The sequence below is a fragment of the Caretta caretta genome, chromosome 8 (assembly GCF_965140235.1).
Source record: "Caretta caretta isolate rCarCar2 chromosome 8, rCarCar1.hap1, whole genome shotgun sequence".
In the NCBI taxonomy this organism is placed as follows: domain Eukaryota; kingdom Metazoa; phylum Chordata; order Testudines; family Cheloniidae; genus Caretta; species Caretta caretta.
In genome coordinates, this window is record NC_134213.1 from 2,674,359 (window position 1) to 2,696,205 (window position 21,847).

The 21,847-nt window shown below is 40.1% G+C and overlaps 1 protein-coding gene and 1 long non-coding RNA gene across 10 annotated transcripts in view; one reads left to right on the plus strand and one right to left on the minus strand.

Annotated features, from left to right (window-relative positions):
• The window catches only part of EBF1 (EBF transcription factor 1), a 330,802-nt gene extending 311,333 nt beyond the window's left edge, over nt 1–19,469 (plus strand). For 5 of the 9 annotated variants that reach the window (XM_048861294.2, XM_048861296.2, XM_048861297.2 and 2 more), the window contains exons 12-17: nt 3,721–3,786; nt 4,417–4,594; nt 5,896–6,075; nt 10,739–10,933; nt 11,298–11,366; nt 16,355–19,469. In XM_048861294.2, coding sequence (XP_048717251.1) covers nt 3,721–3,786; nt 4,417–4,594; nt 5,896–6,075; nt 10,739–10,933; nt 11,298–11,365 — 687 coding nt within the window. In that variant the 3' untranslated portion in view covers nt 11,366; nt 16,355–19,469. The remainder of the gene's footprint in view (nt 1–3,720; nt 3,787–4,416; nt 4,595–5,895; nt 6,076–10,738; nt 10,934–11,297; nt 11,367–16,354) is intronic. The other 4 variants (XM_048861300.2, XM_048861298.2, XM_048861299.2 and 1 more) reach the window with 1 other exon arrangement.
• Nucleotides 1–21,847, minus strand: part of LOC125641886 (uncharacterized) — a 127,730-nt gene that overhangs the window by 10,973 nt on the left and 94,910 nt on the right. The window contains exon 2 of the long non-coding RNA XR_012669546.1: nt 14,719–14,833. This is a non-coding gene — a long non-coding RNA (uncharacterized LOC125641886). The remainder of the gene's footprint in view (nt 1–14,718; nt 14,834–21,847) is intronic.

Here is a 21,847-nt window from a genome sequence, read left to right on the forward strand (position 1 = left end):
ATAATAAAATCCTTCCTGCAGTAAGGTTGGACCAGGTAGCTACAGGGCTTCCAGGCCTGAGACTCTGGTGCTGTTCACATATGTAAACATCTACCAGTATTTTCAAGAAGAAAGAGAGCTGAGAAGGCCTTTGGTTCTGTTAAAAACAACCCCTCCCCCCCCAACTAGACTATTTGGGTCTAGTTTAGATTGCATAGCCACCTAACAACAAAATAATGCTTATTTCAAAGAAAAGGCAAGAAAATCTTTATCCTGGAACAGGCTAATTTCTGTGTACTCATTTACTCTAAACCAAAAGCAGGGAGACTTTTAGAATAATGAGAAGAGTGACTCTTTCCTTACAAATGCCTCCATAAATGAGATATTTGCTTTAGTCATATTCTGTCTCTCAAGAAATATTTTCACTTCATATTCAAATAGATGGCCCGTTAGACGATGCCCACTTACAGCATGAAAATCTAAGCTCCCAAGATGAGAGCAAAGAAGAATTTCAGTGAACAAAAGAGTATATGGGACATCAACTCTTAACCTTAGCATGAGATTTTGTTTTGTAGCGTGCCAGTCTCACTCATTTTTCAGTTTAAAAAAAAGTCTGTTGGTCTTTCATCACCACTGCAGTGGTAACATACAGTATCAAGTTGATTTTTAAAGACAGAGATCTTTTATATTAGCTGTCCTTTTTTATAATACTTTTTACAAATTTAATCAATACATTTTAATATTCTATATACTTTAAGTGCAACATACAATAAATATTGAAGCTTCATCTTAAACATGCTTTAGCCTTTAAATTGTTAAAACTGCAGTGCCCTTTCAATCTACTTACATAATGTCATAAAATATACATTTCAAGGTAAATGAAGTCAGCTACTTCAATTTAGTCCCTCAAACTGGTAGTAAATGAGAGGTTAACACTATGGTGCCAAACCCATTATTGAGTAAATTTAGCACCTTGGACAGCTCTGTAAAATCTTTATTGCTTTCCTGACCTGCTCGTCATGTTCTGTCTATGTGTTCGGTGGCTCTCACTCTGATTGAAAGGCAATATATTAGATCCTGAACACAAACATGCTCGGGGGCTAGTTCACTGTGAGCGTAATGACATGGAGGTGAGAACAATTTTCTGGTCACCGCAATCCAAGCCCCTTGCAAGGTCTGTTATTCTAACTTATGGAGGATTTGGGGGGCTCCTCTGTATTTGAAATAATCACTTTAACACCATTGGTAATTTAAGCAGATCTGAAAAAGTTTTCAATGGCATAAAACAAAAACAAGCTAATATTTTTAAAATATGTATATAGTAGCATTTTACTGTGCATGTTTTGAAGACGAGTTTGTCTGTATAAGAGCTATGGTCAGCTCTGGAGTAGAAGATACCACTACCTGACAAAGGAGCTTTTGTGTAACATCCGCCTTGCGTAATCTGAAAATGTCAGATACAAGGAAAGCCTTTTATTGTCGGAAAATGTTGTTTAAAAAAGCATGAAGCTCACATTTACAGACTCTGGAAATGCTATAAAAATAACCTGGGACGAGCTGGAAATGTTCAGTGCCACTTGTCAAATGTACTTAAATAAGTCATGATGAAAATTAATTTTATTTACATGCAATATGATATGGGATCAAATAACTTCCAATTCCTTAATAGTGGGAACACGTTTGACATTACGTGATGCAGCAGTAAGATCTCATGTTTTGAGCTTTGCACTGGCCTTTTTTTTTCTTCTTCTTCTTCTTCCAATCTCTGCTCAGACTCAGTCCAAAGGATTTTTAGCTCAGCATTACATAGATGACCAAGATGGGTTGGGGAGAGATTGACTAATTTTTAATAATTTGGCATATTAGGCTAAAAGCATTACCCAAACAGTTTGCAGACTCTGTATTGCTTCCTGACTTTGAATTAGGGCTGGAAAAGACAAAATTTGACAAGAAGATCTTTAGTTTAAATCTTTAATGCAAGGCAGATAAGGGTGGTCAATTTTTTAGTGGCTCTGTTAAAACAACATGGATTGATTCTGCATGGGTACAGCATGCACTCTCTCTGCATACTATTCAATTATTAATTCCCATGGCCAAACAATAAAACAGGACAAAGGCTTTAGCTGCCTAACTGTTCGAAAACTGTTTCAAATGTCTTGATTCAAAAATCCATCAATTATATAATGCAATTCGCTTCATGTGTGAAAAATAATTGAAATGTGTGCTTTGGAAAGGGGATGTATAGCAACTTAAGGCAAGCCTAAATGTTTACCAGGAGTTCAAAAAACCTACATCTCATTTTTGAATTTAGGACATTATATATGTCATAAGTAGTTACTGCAGTATGACAACTGTTTTATCTTATATTATAGAGAATTTAAAATTGAAAAAAATGCTAATATGCATCTAAAAGCTTGTCATTTGAAGAGTTGTTCGAGGATTTCTGAAGAGGTTATGGTGACAGCAAAATGAATGCAATTATATCTCTATTTTCTGATCAGAGTGTACAATATATGCTACATTACTGCTCCTTTTTGGTATAAAATATAGCTATTGTGTAAAATATTTTAAGTTAAACTTTTTTAACTTTACACAAAAGTATTAAAAAAACCCTAAGATTTGGCGCTGCATCTATATTTGTAAACCTCCTGCAGAAATATATATTTGGATGCAGCTTCATGTTTCTATATTAGATAAACTCTCAGCTATGGGGAAAAGAAGAAACATCATTTTTATTTAGGAAAGTGAGTACGGGTAGTTTTTTTTTTTTTTCAGACCAATAGAGATCTGCTGGATATTTTGACATCATATAGAGGAAGATTGCTTTTGGTCTAAATTTTGCAAAATTTTCTTTTGGGATTGTTAGCCTGACTTCTTGCATGCTTAAAAATATAAACAAAGGAGACATGGTATTACCCAGATGTCAGAAAATATTTCCTTTAGAAAATACTAAAGGAAGCAACAGAGTTTGAGAGAGGAGGAAAGAAGAGTTCTTCCTAATACATATGATCATAGAGAACCACAACAGCGATAAACAGAGGAGCAGATGGAGAAAGTGACAAACAAGGAAATTAAAGGTAGAGTTATACCCCAAATTCAGAACCAGATCCCGGATTGTTTTAAATTACGCTTCCATGTATGGAATTTTGCCAGCAGTCCCTTCTCAATCCTGCTCTGTCTCTCCATAATATTATTGTTGTGCAACCCTTGCACATGCATGATCATGACTGTGGCCCATAACACAATGATACAAACCGTAGAAGTTGAATGTTACATTATTAGTAGTACAGGACTGATTGGATATCCTTGGACTGTGGCCTGTCTGATAAGGTCACAATTCCTGTGATACACAATTAAGAACGAAATAAAGACATCTAAGGGATGCATAACATGCTCTGAATGACATTGATTGCAGTAATCTAGTAAATGACCTCAGGATTGTATTCTGCAATAAACCTATGAGTGGTTTATAGCACAGATGGCAGAGACAATTGAGTGATGTATTCTATTTTGCAGCATCAATGACTCTCACCCTTTTGACTTGATTAAACATGCGTGTGAATAGGATGAACTCGTGATTTAACATTATTTGATGCGTGCTGAGAGTTGTTGCTTGTAAAGACTATCTGGCTGGAAAAAATAACGCAACCGATACAACAATATGAAAAGATTCTAACTGGCTGTTTTTCCTACTTCGTGTTTATTGAATTCCAAGGAGCACATCTGTTTTTCTGTTGACAGGAAGTGATACTGAAGAGGGCTGCTGATTTAGTGGAAGCACTCTACGGTATGCCACATAATAACCAGGTAAATGTATTCTACTGGAGCAGCGCTCTAAAACCCGAATGAGCTTCAGTCCGGGAGCGATGGGTAAGGGTATAAGCATGTTGTTGCAGCGTGAAAGGAGGACAAACGTATGAGAAAACATAACGTTTTGGCTGGTCGGGTGTTTTGGGCTGGGGAGCGAAGTGTGTGAATTTATTGCTCATGTAAGCAGCTGGCTTCTCAGCCATGACGAGTTTTATCCTAGTTGCCAGAAAACGTATAATTTGGGCAGCAACATTGTAAGATTCTTGCCCTGCCACTGTGATCTGCAAGTGCCTTACCCCTGAGAAATGAGTGAGTAGTTTAGGCTCCATCCCCAGTCAGACTTTGGCCTCTATAACCATCAGGGTGCCATTGTTTTTGTCCACTGGGAAGTGGACCTGACTGAGACTTCCAACTCCTTTCCCAGAGAGGTCAGTATTTATCATCAGACATTAACAATGTACTGTCGTTAACTATCTGGGTGGAATCAGTCCACTGATTTAGAAACAAACCACCCAATCTAAGCCTTTTAGCCATCCATTATCTAGTACATTTAACATAACACATCTCCTTGAATTTGTTGGAAGATAATTTGACAATCCTTTTTGTTTGTTCCTTTCCCCGCTCCAGGAGATAATTCTGAAAAGAGCAGCGGATATTGCAGAAGCACTCTACAGTGTTCCCCGCAATCACAACCAGCTCCCAGCACTTGCTAACACGTCAGTCCATGCAGGAATGATGGGAGTGAATTCCTTTAGTGGTCAGCTAGCAGTTAACGTCTCGGAAGCCTCACAGGCCACCAATCAGGGTCAGAGAAAGAAATAGCTTCTTCTTTTTCTTCTATGCTGACAAATGTCAGAGCATCAGGCGCTAAGGATGTAGGTCAATCAAGAACTGGTTATTCAAAGTTTAATAACATGCAAGGAGCATGCCTAGTGAATGATCCTCTTGCGTATTCCATGCGTGATTCTTGAATCATGCATGATTTTGTCAAGGGATAATAGATTGCTTAATGACTTTGCCCCCAATTCCAGAAAGCAGTTAAGCAATGCTTTCCTGACAAGGGATGGCTTTCCTGAATTGGAGCCTTAAAACGTTTCCTTACAACGAAAGAGTATCCCATTAATATTTGCATTAAGTAAGAAACCCACTTTGGGAACTATTTTTAAAATTTTGAAACTAAAAAAAACCCAGGCAAGATTTTCAAAGACATTTTCTTGATATTTCTCTGTCCCCCCCGCCCCCACTTTCAATTGGCTATTATCTTCAATTGAAGATAATAGTTTTTGAATTTAAAAACTTCTCACATTTTGTCAAATTCAAAAAAGTATTTGTGCAAATACTTTCACAGTTCCCTCTCCCACTTTCTGACCAGCTGTCCCAATATGAAGTTTGAAATATATTTTGGTGGTAAAGCCAGTAAAAAGGGGTGTTCTCCTGGAAGGTTGAAAGACCAATTTTCATTACATGAATATAGCTGTATAACTTTAGAATGTAACATGCATTCTGCCAAGGCACCATGGGACAGGGAGCAACATTTGGGTTTTATCTCTCAGAAGTGGAAATGTATTTTGTATGTTCAGTATAGTAGGGTCTAAAAACTAATCCTACATCCAGACATGATTTCCCCAACCCTGTTGCCCACAATTCTGTGGGAAATTCGGAATTGGGTCTGGATTTAAATTTTGCAGCTAGTTTACATCTCTACCATGAATTCAGGTATCTTAGAACTTCAGAGAATTCATTTATCTAGGTCTTACCCCCTACATTTAAAAGTGGTTAGTGATTTTGGTTGTCTTAATTTCTGAATGCCCAACTTGAGACACTTCAAAGGGGTTTGAGTTTTTGGAGGGCAGCACCCAGAACATTCAGAAAATGAGTCCTTTTAACTTGTGTCAAATTGGGCACCCAGAATTGCTGCTCACTTTTGAAAATTGTAGCCAAATGTATACACCAAGTCTATCTCTGATCTCCTACCAACAACCGCTGAAGAATAAGCCTCATGTATTTTACTGTAGTTTGCATCATTTGTCTTAGTTCAGCAGATTTTGGGGGGGAGGCGATGTTTAGAAATACTTCTCTTTAACTTTTTCCCCTCTCCAAAAAAAGGTTTTACTCGCAACTCAAGCAGTGTGTCACCTCATGGGTATGTGCCAAGCACCACCCCTCAGCAGACAAACTACAACTCCGTCACAACAAGCATGAACGGCTATGGGAATGCTGGAATGTCAAATTTAGGTGGTTCTCCAACCTTCCTCAATGGATCTGCTGCCAATTCTCCCTATGCCAGTGAGTATTATATGACACTTCTGCAGTTTGCAGTTTTTCGTTAGAATGAAATGGCGACTCACTGGCGTTTTGAAGCACTTTTTAGTGTTGCTATCAGTGCACTGCTCTGCTTTATTATTATTATTTGGGAGAATGTGCGGGATTGAAAAAGAATAATCTCTCTCTTCAAAACTTTTTTTGCATCCTGTAAATAAGAACACACTCCCTTAAACGCTGCTAATCCTAGAAAATGGAGATCACGTAAATGACTTCATGTCTGCTGGATTTTGTCAAAATTTGTAGCATCAATACTGAGATTGTTATTTGTGGGGAAAGGAGTTTGAGGCTCTTTGCTAAATGAAACCTAATTTGTTCCAACAGTAAGGTATCAAAGTCAGAAAAGAGAGGTCCTGTAACTTTGGCAAGGGTTGGTATTTATCTTATAAATAATATGCCAACACCCCTCTTAGCAATTATTAATTGTCATTGGGTCACATCTTGAGGCCGTAATTCGATGGTTTTGTCGTTGCTCAGTATTATATTGACTTCACTCGGGATGGAGTAAAACTTGAGCAAGAGTCTCAGAATTCAGCTTATTTTTATTAAGTGTTTATAGAGTGCCACAAAGATACAAAACATGTAAAAGCGTCTGTTCCATGCTCTAAAGAGCTTACAGTCTGAGATTCCAACCCTGCAAATGCTTATGCACAGGATTGACTTTATGCCCATTGACTTTAAAAGAACTACTCAAGTGTGTAAGGTTCAGCATGTTGGCAAGTGTAAGCAATTTCGTAAATGTAACTACTCATGTGCATAAGAGTTTACAGGATCAGGGCCTACAAGCCTGATCCTGAAAAACCTTATGCACATGAGTAGTAGAAACTAATGGGAGCTTACTTGTGTGGTAGCTTACTCTGTGAGTAGCTCCGCTGGCATCAATGCAAACTCTGTGACAGAACAGGTCTGTAAGGACTAGTCATGCAAGAGATTTTTTGCAGGGTCAGACCCTAACATGTTCTGTACATGTGGGATGCTAAATATATCAACACGTATAATTTTAAAGTTGTCTGATATTCAGAATGACAGTTAAATGCATGCAGTGAGTGCAGATTTGAAAAGGAACTAATAACAATTCAGTTTAAAAATAATGACCTCGGCTGCTTAGCTCCCCAATATTTCGAAAAAAATGTTCACCTACAAACCTAGCACTTTGTAACCGGGGAATCCCCAATCAGTATCACGCTTGTACTCTGATAACAATGGAATCTTTAATGTTATCAATTTTCTTTCTTGTTAACCTAAATTTCCTATAACAGAACCTGTATGCTGTAAATTCATAATGCAACATGATTAAAGAGGCATATTTTTTTTTGGAAACAGATGCCTGTAATCCATTAAAAATACTCATGCAATTTATTATTTCATATTTATGAATGAAGCCATCTTTGGAGTAACACTTCACATCTCAGTCCTGAATGTTTGCTTTATTCTGTTTTTATTTTTGGAGGTTTTTGTGGTAGATCTGTCATTCTGTTAATATCTAATCCATTCAATCAGAAAATGTTTCAATCATGACCTGAAAATTAAAAGGTGCCATTCTTAATTAAATCAATAAACTAATTGCTGCATAGTAGCAATTCAATTTAGGTGCTTTGATTGTTCTTCCTTAACAAGTGCTTGCAGACACCAAGTGACTTCAGACTAGATTATATCTGTCAGACTGTAAAACTTTGAACATCTAATTTCCATTAATTGATTTCCTCAGTGTTTCACAAATATGATATCCGATTCTCATATACGGACTCAGATGGGATGATTTTTATCTGCATAAATGCAAATAAAATAATAATCCAAAGCCCAGCTGATTTGAATTTTTTTCCTATAATATTTAATTATTCATAATCCACTCATGTTCATAAATAGTTTCTAAACCAGAGGAACAATAAGAATAAACAGGTCCCTTTCTGTTTTGGTTCAAGGCTGGAGTCCAATAATACTGTATTAACTGGAATTGTTTGGACGTATTTTTATGAAAACAAACTCCCTACATGATAAATCCATGACCCAAAGACATTAACTGCATTGTACAGTAAACCAACAGGATTTCAAGTACTCAGCCATTTAAAAATCAAACCTCCTTTGTGTCAACTTTGCAATGTAAAGGGGGGGGGGTTAAAAATCAGACACACATGAAAATGTTGCCGTCATTTAAAAATATTCTGAACCTGTTTATAAAATCTGAAGACGCCTATTTACTACCGTAAGTGGGGCAAGATGTTGAGCTGATATAAATCAGAGTAGCTCACTGGAAGACAATCGCGCTACACTGATTTACACCAGCTGAGCATTTGGCCCATGGCTCTGAATGAAAATGTAGCATTCTCGATATCCAGAGTGTGGTCACAGATCCGCCAGGAGGTTTTCTTGACCTGGCTGTCATAAAAACAAGTCCCTGTTTTCAGTATCCTAAATATCACCCAACATATGATTTGTTAATCCAGCCCTTCCCCTTAAAGCCATCCCATCCTCCCACCGTACCACCCTAACCCACCCACCCATTGGCCAGATGAGAAATACGAATGATGTTTGTGATGCTGTGTACTCTGATGATGGCCCTCGGAGGAGTCCAGTGGGGTCCCGAGAAGAAGAAGGCTTCCCAAAGCTGATTGACACTTTGAAGCTAGAGAACAGTCTGATTTCGGCCTTTATAAATGAGAATGCATCGTCACAGTAATCACAGGTCATCTTGAGATAGGCTAGGTGGAATTCACCTATCGGGATGGCAAAGAAGGTACCCTTGGGAAGCAGGATTTACAGGGGTGATGCCCACAATTAGAAAATTGCATTGTGCAATTACTACCACATCTTACATAGGATAGAGTGGGACTGGGAAAGGTTCTCAGACAGACAACAAAGATGATCAAGGGTATGGAACTGCTTCCCTACAAGAGACTAAAAAGATTAGGGCCAATCAGCTCAGAAAAGAGACGCTGAGGGGGGATATGATAGAGGTTCATAAAAATCATGAGTCGTGTGGAAAAAGTAAATAGAGAAGTGCTATTTACCCTTTCCCAGAAAACCCCAGGGTCACCCAATAGAAATTAATAGACAGCAGGTTTAATACAACGTGCTTGTTCACACAACTAACCTGGGGCAATCATTGCCTTGGGATGTTGTGGTGGCCAGAAGCATACATGGATTCAAAAAAGAACTGGAGAAGTTCATGGAGGACAGGTCCATCAATGGCTGTTAGCCAAGATGGTCAGGGACGGAACCCCATGCTTGGGACAACCCTAAACCTCTGACTGTCAGAAACCAGGAGTAGAAGATGGGGTGGATCACTCCATAATTGCCCTGTTTTGTACACTACCCTGAAGCTTTGGTAGAGGCTGCTGTTGGAGGCAGGATACGAGGTCAGATGGACCATGGGTCTGACCCAATATGGAAGCTCTTACGTTTTTATGTTCTAGTTCCAAGAATCAAAAAGAGTAAATGTAAATAGATGAAGCTACTACAGCAGCCATCTTGCGGTTTAACGTGCTGCATACAGCTCGATTAACTTTTAGGATCTTCTGAAAGTCACTTCTGCCATTAGCCCTCCTGACCCAGAGAACAAATCACAAATCAGGAGACTCATTTAACTCTCCACCCTCTTAATAGCGCTTTTTCAGCCCCAACCCATGCAATGGGAATAAAAGAAAAATCCGAGCCACTGGTGCTCTTCAGCTGAATCTTGTCAAATAGGTTGGTTGGGCGCCAGAAGCTCTGATCTTCTGCGGGCTTCTATGAAACACTGCAGATCTTTCCAGACCCCTTTAGCTGTAAAGATGGGCTCCCTGAAATGCTGGTATCCCAGTCCAGTTGAAAGGCTTGGACTTTCCAAATATGACCCTAGATCCAAGTTTCCATTTAAAATACTGTACTGTCCCTTCAGTGATTGAACTGGCATGATCTGTCACATTAAGTAAGTCCTACAGGTTTGTCCTAATCACAGCTAAAGTAGCTTAAAAATAATAATAAAGTAATGTGCTGGATGAAAAGGGGGAGTCTATCACACCGACAAGAACAATGATTAAGAACATAAGAGTGGCCACACTGGGTCAGATCAAAGGTCCATCTAGCCCAGAATCCTGTCTCCCGACCAATGCCAGGTGCCCCAGAGGGAGTGAACAGAACATTCATTCATAATCATCAAGTGATCCATCCCCGTTGTCCATTCCCAGCTTCTGCCAAATAGAGGCTAGGGACACCCTCCCTGCCCATCCTAGCTAATGGCCATTGATGGACCTATCCTCCATTAATTTATCTAGTTCTTTTTGAATCCCGTTATAGTCTTGGCCTTCACAACATCCTCTGGCAAAATGTTCCACAGGTTGACTGTGCGTCATGTGAAGAAATGCTTCCTTTGGTTTATTTTAAACTGCTGCCTATTAGGATTCATGATGAAGTATTAGGCAGTCAGGCCTGTGAGATTTTCAGTGGTGATGGCCATACACCGTGTGCCAGATTTTCAGAAGTGCTGAGCACGCGGGACTCTAACTGGAGTCAAGGGGAGATGTGGATGGTCTCAGGGCCTTTTGAAATCAGGACTTGTGCATCCTGGAATCAGGAATCTTTTCTTCCCAGTGTCTGCTCATGAATTCACAGTGTAAGAAATGCTTGGTTTGGGGTTTTTTTCTTCTAGTCGTGCCATCAAGTCCAACAATGGCCTCCTCCACTAGTCTCCCATCAAACTGTAGCAGTTCCTCCGGGATTTTCTCCTTCTCACCAGCCAACATGGTCTCAGCGGTGAAGCAGAAGAGTGCGTTTGCCCCTGTCGTGAGACCGCAGACTTCCCCACCTCCCACCTGTACCAGCACCAACGGCAATAGCCTGCAAGGTAGGTGAGATCAGCCTGGGGAGGAAGATCGCTCCTCTTGAAACCGCGAGCTTGCAGCGCTGCATTACGCACAGCATTTAATTAGGCGTTGGCAGAGGGGATGGACCTTGATGGGGCTGTTGTGGTCTCTGGCCTATAGTTTACTCCTGTAAAGAGTAACTGGAATCTATCCCCATCCCCCTGTGCCTAGCAGGTGACTGGGAACATGCCCTTTCTTTAACTCTACTCATCCTACTGAATTTAGATGCTGTGGCTTTAAAAGCACAGATCTAGTGTTTTGATAAAAACGAGAACTATTTCCGCTTACTAATACCATCCTTTTTCTTTCTTTCCTCTCTTATTCCCTGTTGTCGTCCATTATCAGACCAGTCTTTTGTGGACTCTAGCAAGTACTCCACTGCAGGGTCTCTCCAGGGGCTGGCCTTCTCCTGAAGTACGTCACTCAATCTTCCCTTCCTTTTTTTTCCTTTGTCATCGTACTCTTATGCAGAAATCCTTCTGACTCCGCAAGAGCTGTAGGGCTTCATGGTACATAGACAGCTGCAAAGCTTGGTGCATATGTTTGCCTTTAATAAATACAAGGCACATTCCTAACTAAAAGCAGCATTTCCCAATTTACTGCATAATGGGGCAAACAGCTCCTCGTGATTAATGGACTTCTTGTAAGCCAATGAATCTCCTAAATGATGCAGTGTCCCTTTGAAAGCCTTTTAGGCCGTTGGTAATACAGGAGCTTCTTATTTTCTATGTCCCTAGTTCTCTAATTCAAAAATATACTAATATGGTTACATAAGTACGTAATCATGTGTTCATGCAGACTGAGGGAATGGGAGATTAAAATACAGTCAGCACTGGGGATGCTGCAGGAAACAGAACTGCCCATTTCATTGTTTGGTGCGGCGAACAATGTGGTGCCTAACCCTCCCTTATAATGACTGTACGCCACTTTAGCATGCTGAGATGTGTACGTTTTCATGCTCACTTAGATTGAGGGGTTTTCATAAGCAGATGCAGCCAACTGTCTCAGACTACGCCAGAGGTGGAAAGGTTTTGTGATGCATGCTGTACTTTAGACCTCAGGTTTGGGCATTTTCCTTTCCATGTGCCTGTGCAACTCCGATAAAGCGTATTGAGTGGAGAATAAACCCTTTAATCACTAAACCCATTTCACATAGGGCTTGTTTCGGAATGATCTGTTCAAAATGTGTATCATGTCCTAAAGAATCTGTGTGTCATGCCACAGCTTCTGTCATTCCAATGGAGAGAGAAGCTTGCCTCGCAATCAGAGTTGAGATGGCATCATTCACAAAATAAAATCTATATGCATGTAGAGTGGAAAGAATTCATTCATAAAAACTGGCATCTATCACGGCTAAAGATAAGCATTGGATTCAGTGTACTTTTGACTGGTAAATTGGGGGTATAAATCCTTATGCTGAAATAAGTAGTTACAAGACTAGAACATATGAATTAGTAGCTTTTTTGAGGTGTCAGTCAAACCCCTCATTTAACACATTAGAAACAAAACACAACCAGGTTTTTAATCGACAGCTAAACCTTGGCTCACAGAAAATGTGCTGGTTTTAAAAATCTGTCACTGCCTGCGTGCTGCAGATTTGAACAGCATTTATTTGCAACGGCATCAACTAGAACTATTTAGCCTTGTGAATAAAAATTGGAAACCGATAGTTGGCTCACATGGGCTTTTGAGAGTGTTTGTGTTTCTTCTGTCCCTCCCCCGCCCCCTTGCTTTGGAGTGGAGAAAGAGAACGAGCAGCAGGAGGTTTTTTAAAATCATTGTTTTTCACTTCATCACACACAGAATTCCAGATTTCACCTACTGTATTATGAAAAGCAATTATGGAATGAGCTTAGAGCACTGGTCGCAGTTGGGGATTGCTGATTGCCACCTTGTTATGTCACGTCCAGAAAACACACCGATCTAAGTATTTTCCCTAATTTGTATTTAGCAATTCAGTTTCATAATAAGAATAAGACACCAAGAGAAACAGTTCATTTCTAGGGCACCACTGAACTTCTTGGTGAGTTAAAGACACATGGCCTTTAGCCCCGTGCCTTATGACACCACCCGAGGCATGCAATAATCGCTCAGAAATGCAGTGCCTGTTGTGTCTTATTGCTTAAATAAACAACTATGTATAAGGAGACTGACTTATCTCTCTTGGGCTTCTGGTTACACCAGAAAGCAATCAAGCTTTGCTTATGTAGCAGAAGTCACTGGAACAGCAGCCATGCTGATCTGCTGTTCTCTTTGCTGAGCAATTTTGTAAAACTCAAAATACATTATTTCTGTAATTTGCTAACAGCAGATACAATGAGCATGGGATGGGCAGAAATAATGCCCATGGGTAGGAGCTGTTCCTCTCTCTCCTTTTAGAGGAGGTCTGATCTCATTCCTACAGCATTTCCCTCTGATCTCTCCTTTTTTCAGAATCGATGGCATGCTGCAGTTGAAAGAATTTACATGGCCCTGTTGACGTAGCACTTAAGGAACAAAAGTAGCACGATCTAAATGAGGACCTGGCAGAATGGAAATGCCAAGGCTTTTAGGCAAAAAAGATGTCGTTTTCTCCATTTGACTTGTAATTTAATTCAGAATATCAAAGCTCCTCAATAAGAATAATAGTGATGCCTTGAAAACCTACTTACATGATGTACTTTTCTATCATTTCACTTTCACTCGCACCAGGTGCATCTCTTGCATCTATCTATCAGGAAATGTAACAGTCCTAGAGTGAGAAGTTGTGATTATTTGCATAAGGCTCAGTTGTGGAGTTCCCACAAGTCCCCACTAGGGGGCTGCACATAGTAGTACTGCCCCAGGAGAAGACCAGAGTGGGGGGGGGACAAAAGGAGGAGAGAGGGAGACAGAATCAAGACCCCACCCACTCCCTCCTTTCCCCTCAACTTCCCCCCACCTGCATAGGAAGAGGAGTAGTGGCTTCCAATGAGGCTGCTCTCATCCTTCGCCTCTCTCTGAGATCAAACTGCAGAGCGAACTTGGTGTTATTTCTTTAGCATCGTCCCTGGTTTTATGAACTTTGGGTGAAACTACAGCAGCTAGTTTGGGAAACCCTAAAAATTAAGTCCTTTAAAGCTGCCCCAGATATAACCCAGCCCCTTACCAGAATTCCTAGTGCAATTGTCCTTTGCAAAACATTGCTGGCTGAGACACTCAAAGAACAGAAATGCAGCTGGACAATTGGAACATGTCATCTCTAGAATGTCATACAGCATCCGTGGATGTGTTTTGCGTTCTCCCCCTCTCTCATTTTATTTCATTTCATCAGTGCAGTTGACTTGAACTGTTTTCCCTGCACTGATTATTCTTGTAATTCTTGCACATATGGTGGTGTTCGTGGAGAAAACATTTCCCTGCTCCCTCCCCACCCCAAATCTGCGAGTCTTTCACTTTGGCTTGGTTCTTATCAAGTGCATACAGCTGTAATTAAAGTACAATGAATTAGAACCAGTCACAGGACCGAATTCTTCCCTAAGAAATCATTTTCCCAGATGTCTGAGATGGCAACTCTGGTGTTTAAATCATGCACCCAAGAAGTGCAGCCACCCTGATGTCTAGTATGCATTTTATATCCTCTTGCAAATAATCATACAACTACCTTTTCAAAGATGCAATCCTGTTATAACATTCATGAAGAACCTATGTGACTGCCGCTTGTAATGATGTTTACTTTTAGTAAGATCAAAAGCGTGTCTCTCTCACCAACAGAAGTTGGTCCAATAAAAGATATCACCTCACCCACCTTGACTCTCCAATATCCTGGGACCAACATGGCTACCACACTGCATGCTTGCAGTATACCATTCAGCCACTAGATGTGCCCTTGTTCTGTACAGGTTGTAGATGGAGTGTGGTTCCTGGTAAACAAAAAGAGACAAAGGTGGAGGTGAAACTGTGAGGAAGTCTATGTTTTTCTGTAAAATAATTTAAAAGAGACTATGATTCTATATATAATGCAGTAAAATCACCTTACACAAAGAAAAGAGACGAAAATCTAAATTAAGACTAAAACTCTACTCTTAATTCATCCCAGTAGTGAAGAGGCACCTAAAGATTTGGTGAGCCCATAAGATGCCATGATGCTCAGGCCCCACAAAAAAAAAAACCCGGGTTAAGGATTGATTGCAGCTTTAACTTGGAACTTTCTTCTGTAGGGGGTTTAAGTTGCTCTCAGGGCCACTGGCTATGCATGCACAACTCCTGGTAATGTCAATATCCAACAAGTTTTTAAATAGGTAAAATGTTAAATGAATCCGTGTGTGCCACAGTCTGAGAGAATCAGGGAAAGGAGCATAGGTGGGCACCATGTCCACCCTGGGTCAGCTAGTGGTTGCCAACCTATCAGTTCTGCAGAGCTGCAACAACCGAATAAAATAGCCTATTGGAGGAAATCCATCTTCTCAGCTGGCTCCCATTAGTTAAGTGATAGGGTCTAAAGCTTTGATTTCCCAAAGGCTTAACTGCTGTTCTAATTTGCAAAGATCCCAGTCAGCCTGTGGATCAGATGTTTCAATCCTGTATCATCGTTCTCAGTATTACTTGGATCTGTATTGGCTCATACTGGCCTACTCCTAAACTCTCTCACAAAACAGCAAAATGTAATATATATTTAGAATCATAGAATCTCAGGGTTGGAAGGGACCTCAGGAGGTCATCTAGTCCAACCCCCTGCTCAAAGCAGGACCAATCCCCAATTTTTGCCCCAGATCCCTAAATGGCCCCCTCAAGGATTGAACTCACAACCCTGGGTTTAGTAGGCCAAAGCTCAAACCACTGAGCTAATGTATCCTCAGCCCAGCCCAGAAACACTGAGTGATAGGTTTGACCATCCACTCTTCAGGGGTTTGAATACTGAAACAATCTTGTCTGGGAAAGCTGGCTAAGAAAAGGATCCAGTGTTACTGTACGTAAGGCAGCGGACTATGGCTTTTGTATACACAGCTGGCATGTGGGATGATAGCTGTATGCCCATACAAGGCACAAATCTCTGTTCTTCTTGAGAAATTAACAGAATTTATGAAAGTTCTCACAGTTTAGGCCTTCTCAGCTTTGCCAGCAGCAACCAAATTCTGCATCTAAGAGCTGAGAAGGGTTTGAGTCTGAGCTCAGATATTATGCTAAATTTAGGCTAGAAAAATGTCATTGATGCCAGCAGTTAGACCTGATTTACACCAGTGTCAATGAGATCAGAATCAGACCTTTTGTATTTAATGCATATATTGTTACTTCTATTGTTTGACACTTGTGTATGAATTCAGCTCCCAGTATAGATAGTATCTGACTGGTAAATGTAGTGAGGGTTTTGGAATTGAAGTTATGATGCAAAGACGTCACTTTTCTTTTTCTTTTTTTCCCTCCCTCTCCTCTCCTTTTAACAGCTATATCTGGCATGATTGTTCCTCCCATGTGAAAGGATTGCCTTGAAGAATTTTATTGAAGAGGTTGAATTCTGCTTCAGAGAGAAATCTGATACAAGTCCCAGAGTGGAACTTTTTACTCAGGCCTTTTTAAAAAAATAAAATACAATAAAATAAAGAGGAATCTTACAATAACTGCAGATTTTTAAACAAAACAAAAATCACCATCCTTGCAAATACCGAAATTAACAAAGAATCTGCAATTGCAAGGTGTTGATTTGAGTTGTCCATCCCAAGTATATGGGAGATATATTTATTCTGTGTTGATAAAGAAAATCCACTTTTTTTCTTGGTTTTTGTTTTTTGTTTGTTTTATTTTTTAAAGCTTGATTTAACTCAACAGCCATTTGTCTTTTATAAATCATACAGTTCTGCAAGGGACACTAGAGATGAAACTTCATGTTTTTAATTTATGACCCTTTTCTAAAGCTGTGTAAAGGGAAATGAAGTGGTAACATTTACAAACAAGTCAGTAAGGGACAGAATAGAAGTGCCAGTTAGGTTTTTTTAGAAGAATAATGGCCATTTAATTAAGAGTCGGCTCATATGTGTTGTTTATCCAGGGATGGTTTGCTAATCCGACACGTTTTTCATTCTCTAATTAAATAGATACCACTCACTAAGAATCTGCTCTTTTAAAACAGGGAGAGAATTTGTAACCTCTGTTTTTAATATCAGACTAAATAATTGTGTAAATAATGCGATGAGAAAAGTTGGTGAAAGTGTAGCTAAGGACATGAATACCGTAAGCTGACGTCTTTAACTCTGAAACCCAGTGCCTCTGGATATAATGCTAAAACTGCATAATTAGACTAGCATGGCTCTCTGTTTAGCTTATATCAGAATCTTTCCAAATGAGTGGCCTCCCTTGAGTTTAGCATAACCTGAGCTGTGCATACAAATCTCCTTTGGATTGTGTGTCACTGTCTAAAGACACGGACTCAAGCCATTATTACATGTTGGGTGTAATCATAAATTTTCCTCCTCACTTTAATCTATTTGTTTCTATGGGGCAGAACCAGAATTGACTTGTCTGCAGTTCTACATTCTCAATGATCTAGAAGCACACACGTTTTTTGTCAGCCTCCCGCTAGGATTGTTGCTGTATCAGCCGACCCTCTCAGTTTATAGCATAATATATTAAGCAACAGGTAACTGGTTTTGAATAGTAAATGGAAACATGAATTTGAATTTGCAGGTGGGTGGGAGGGGGAAGGGCTGTGAGGAAGGTTTCAAATCAAAACCATAGGTTCTGTTTTACAGGAATTTTGCTGTCATTATCTGGGAAGTGTTCTTAAAACTAGTCATCAAAGAGGCAGCAAAGCTCTGAAGATGCATTATCTGATATTTTTTCTTTGCTGTTGTGTTTTGTATGTAGTTATAAATACTGTAGATTTTTTGTGATTTTTTGCCAAAGTTGTTGTTCTATTTATACATTTTAATGTCTTAAGACAGTTTTTCAATGTCACAAAAAGTTACTGCATATTTTGCAAAAAGAGCTCACTACCTTTCGCTTGCACAGACTTGCAAAATTAATTAAAGGGAAAAAAAGCTTTTCTGTTTTGTTGGGGGGGGTTGTTTGTTTGTTTTAAAGGGGATTTTGTAAAATATCCATATAAATAATGTATTTATCTTTGGAATTTGTACATTGCTTTCCCCCTCCATCCCCAGTTTATTTTATTGTGTACGTTTGCTATGTGAAAAGTGCTGATTTGTTTGGTCACTCACCGTTGTATTAGCTGTTTAAATGTGATTTTAAAACATTTCATTTATAGGGTTTTTTTAAGATTGTTTTAAACCATGCTTCATTTTTTTATTTCCACCTAAAAGCCATTGTCTATTTTTGTATTATTTGTAAGTTAAGAAGTTTTTTCCAACATATGGCAAAAAGTAGCATATTATTCTTGTAGCATTTAGTTATGTAGATTTTAAAAAAATATCCTTTGCTTTTGAGGCTTAACAAAAAACAATGCTGTTTTACTCTATTAATATGCATGGGATCTCTCCTCTTTGGGGTGACGCATTTTTGTGCATTAAATATGGGGAGAAACTTCATAGAACTCAATGAAAATACTTTCTTTCTTAAGTCTGCTTGTATATTTCTCTGTCTTTCACATAAATATAAACCAGCAGATTGGATGCCTTAACAATGCAAATCATATTCATTTCACTTGTACATTGTACTGTGCACCAGAACTGTCAATCATCACTAACATTCTAAGAAAAAAAAAGGAATTGAAAAGCACAAAAGAACTGTTTTTGTTACCTTAAGACAATGTAACTTTTTTCTAGTAGAGCAAGAAATCATTTCCAACGATGCTGCAACTGTGCATGCTTCCTGTATGAATTTTGCAATGGTTTTCACTAGAAAGTCACAGTGTGATCTTTTTGGGGCGGGGGGGAAGGGCAAATAAAAGAAAAAAAAACTGGAAAATGTGAGAGACATCAATGTATTGCTTCTCTGTACTCGAAACGATTATTCCAATTCACATAATAAGCAACAGCATGGCAATGTAATCAAATTTAAAGCCATATTTTGTCCAGTGACATCCTTGATTGGTCTTGTAGAACTCCATTCTAAGTTGTAGCCATTTAGACATCCATGTTAACCATGTACATTCGTAGGCCTTTATTTCAAAGTCCAAAGATTCATGAACGGCATGTTTTATTGCAGCTATTTACAGTGATCGGATGAAAGGAAATTTATCAAAATCTTCCTGAAAAAGACCCCAGTCTCTTACTAAGTAAAGGATGCTACTCCTTACGGAATATGGCTTTAAGTGGAAATGTTCAGATTTCAGTTTCAAAAGGTGAAGCTACACAATAACTGGATTGCATAAAAGTATGCCTATTTCCTCACAGTTGTACTAGGATGCAGCTAAAATGAAGTCATCTCTGAAACTACTAACCTTTCACCTTCTTATCTAAATCTTTTTGAATAGACACACACACTGTACAGTTCTATTGTTAGAGAAACTAACTACTGTAGAGATTGTTATAATTTTTTTGCAGAATTCAAGCTGTAAAAACTTTTCAACTTTCACAATATTTAATTAAAGTTACTTCCTGTCTGTGACTAGAGCCCCTGGTTGTGACTTTATTTATCTGCTTCTACTGCTCAACAGACCAGGATAACTATAAGGTGGAAGCCGGAAGCTCCCAAACTGCCCTTCTCAAAATTCAGAGCAGCAAAAAGTGACAGAATAGCACATGGAAATTTACTTCTCATGAGACTCCTCTCGTGCTCCATTGAAACTCCTCTTATACTGATTTCAGTGAACTTTTGTTTATCTTAAAAATGAAGCATTTGTTGTTCTCATTTACATCACAGTGTTACAATAAACCTAAAGGACACATTCTAGCTGTTATTATACAGTGACTACGCACAATCATTGTGCAATAACATAGCTAGAATCAGTCCTTGCTCTGAAGAGCTGGCTGGCTCAATGCATAGGGCTGATGGAGGGTGGGAGAAAGGAAGTATCATCCCCATATTACAGCCGAGGCTCTGAGAGATTAAAGGTTTGATCCTGTGATCACTGAAGTCCATGGCATAATTCCCATCGACTTCAGTGGTGCAGAATCAGACCGTAAGTAACTTGCCCAGCATCCCACTGGAAATCTGTGGCACAGGCAAAAACTGAACTAAAGTGTCCTGAGTTGCAGTCCACTGCCGCACCCTTCCTTTCCAGAGTGAAATTACGGGCTTCTGTAAGGAGATTCCACTTTGCCAGTCTTCAAATTAAGCCTCTGTTGCCTACCAGATAGGCATGATGTGTTTCATTTCAAAGAGTGTCACCTCCCCTTCCTCCTCTGCTCTACCAACGCAGAGGAAAGAGGATAAGTGGTCAGTAGCCCAGGGGTTGAAGATGTTGCTGCAGTGGCACCCAAAACTCTTCTTTTAGACACAACAAATCCCGCATCTTGGCAGGGGGTTACACTAAATGACCCTTGCAGTCCCTTCTAACCCTGTGGATCTCTGATTTAAATGGGAGGGAAGAATTACAGCCTTTTGAGAGCTCTTTTAACAGACACAAAGCTGCTGATGCCCACCCTCGGAGCGAAGGTGGGAAGGGGATATTTTCCCAGGGATGTCACTTCTTTTATGTTCGAGCACAAAACAAAACAGAACCATTGTTCTCCGTGGGCTGGAATCCAACCTTCCCTAGCACCTGTTACCGTACTGCAGTACAAAAAGAAAAAAGGTCGTACTGTATAACTAGATACAAAACTAACCTCCCCTCTTTCCCCCCCACTAAAAGAATATTCAAGTTGCAGAGCCAAGCACTCTAGTTAGGAGAGGCTGGAATTAAAAGATCTTGTGCAACCTTAATTTGGCATCTTGTGCAGATCTGTGGTGCTAGACTCTTGCTCACCATTACCGAGGAAGAGTGCGGCAGAGCCAGGGACAGAATCCCTGGGTTCCAGCCCCAGCGATTGAAATCTGGGAAAGTTGTAAAGACCTGCAAGCAGAAGTGTCTGGAAGAGCCGCCCTGGAAAGCGAAGGGCGTTCTTACGTTTAACTCTAGCAGAACTGATGCTCTGCTATAATAGTAGAACGCGTTAGCCAAATCTCGCCATACTCATGACTAGCTCTGCCTAGGCTACCTGCTAGACAGTTACCATTAGCTCATAGCCTATCTACTGTTTTGCTGGCCACGGTGGTGTTGCGTGACTGCTTTTTAAAGGCACTGAGCCCTGGCAGCTCTCGCTGCTGGATGATTGCTCAGCACCTCTGAAGAGCAAGCCCCGGATGCCTGTGGCCAATGATTTGTTACAGTGCGTACATGCTGCCAGCAGTGGAAAGCCAGGCCCCAATGTGTTCAGCGGACAGTTATTTTCAGCCAATTCTGAAGACAGGTGGTGTGAGCCCACATAAGCTGCAGGGACCCAAATTCTAATTAAGCCTGGCTAAGACGCCACGCTCTCCAGACAAACTCAGCGATACACCCAGAACTATGGCCTCAGCTAGGAGATGACACGCTGTCTGGACACCCATCCATAATGGACAAAGCTAAAATGTGGTGTTTGTATTAAATAAAAAATGTGTGTGAGGGCTCAGGTTGGCCTGTGCATTTGGACAGGATTGTGATAACATGGGTGTGGGGGGTGCACGCCCCCCGTGGTTGGGTAGATGTTGGCCTGGAAAGGGAGTTTAGGAACTGAGGATGGAGTGAGGGCAGTTGGGTATTTTGGTGTTTGGGAGGTCAGGTGTGTGAGATGAGGGCGGATGGGAATGTTGTGTAAACGGGTCATTTCCTTGCTTTTCAGTGGTTGCACTTTAATGTCACAAAGCTTTTTGTATGGGAATTTCCCCTGGCTTTTTAAAAGCTCAGTAAAACAGGGTGTCGCCATCCCACACAACAGGCTTCCCACATAGTCTTAGAATCATAGAATCATAGAATATCAGGGTTGGAAGGGACCCCAGAAGGTCATCTAGTCCAACCCCCTGCT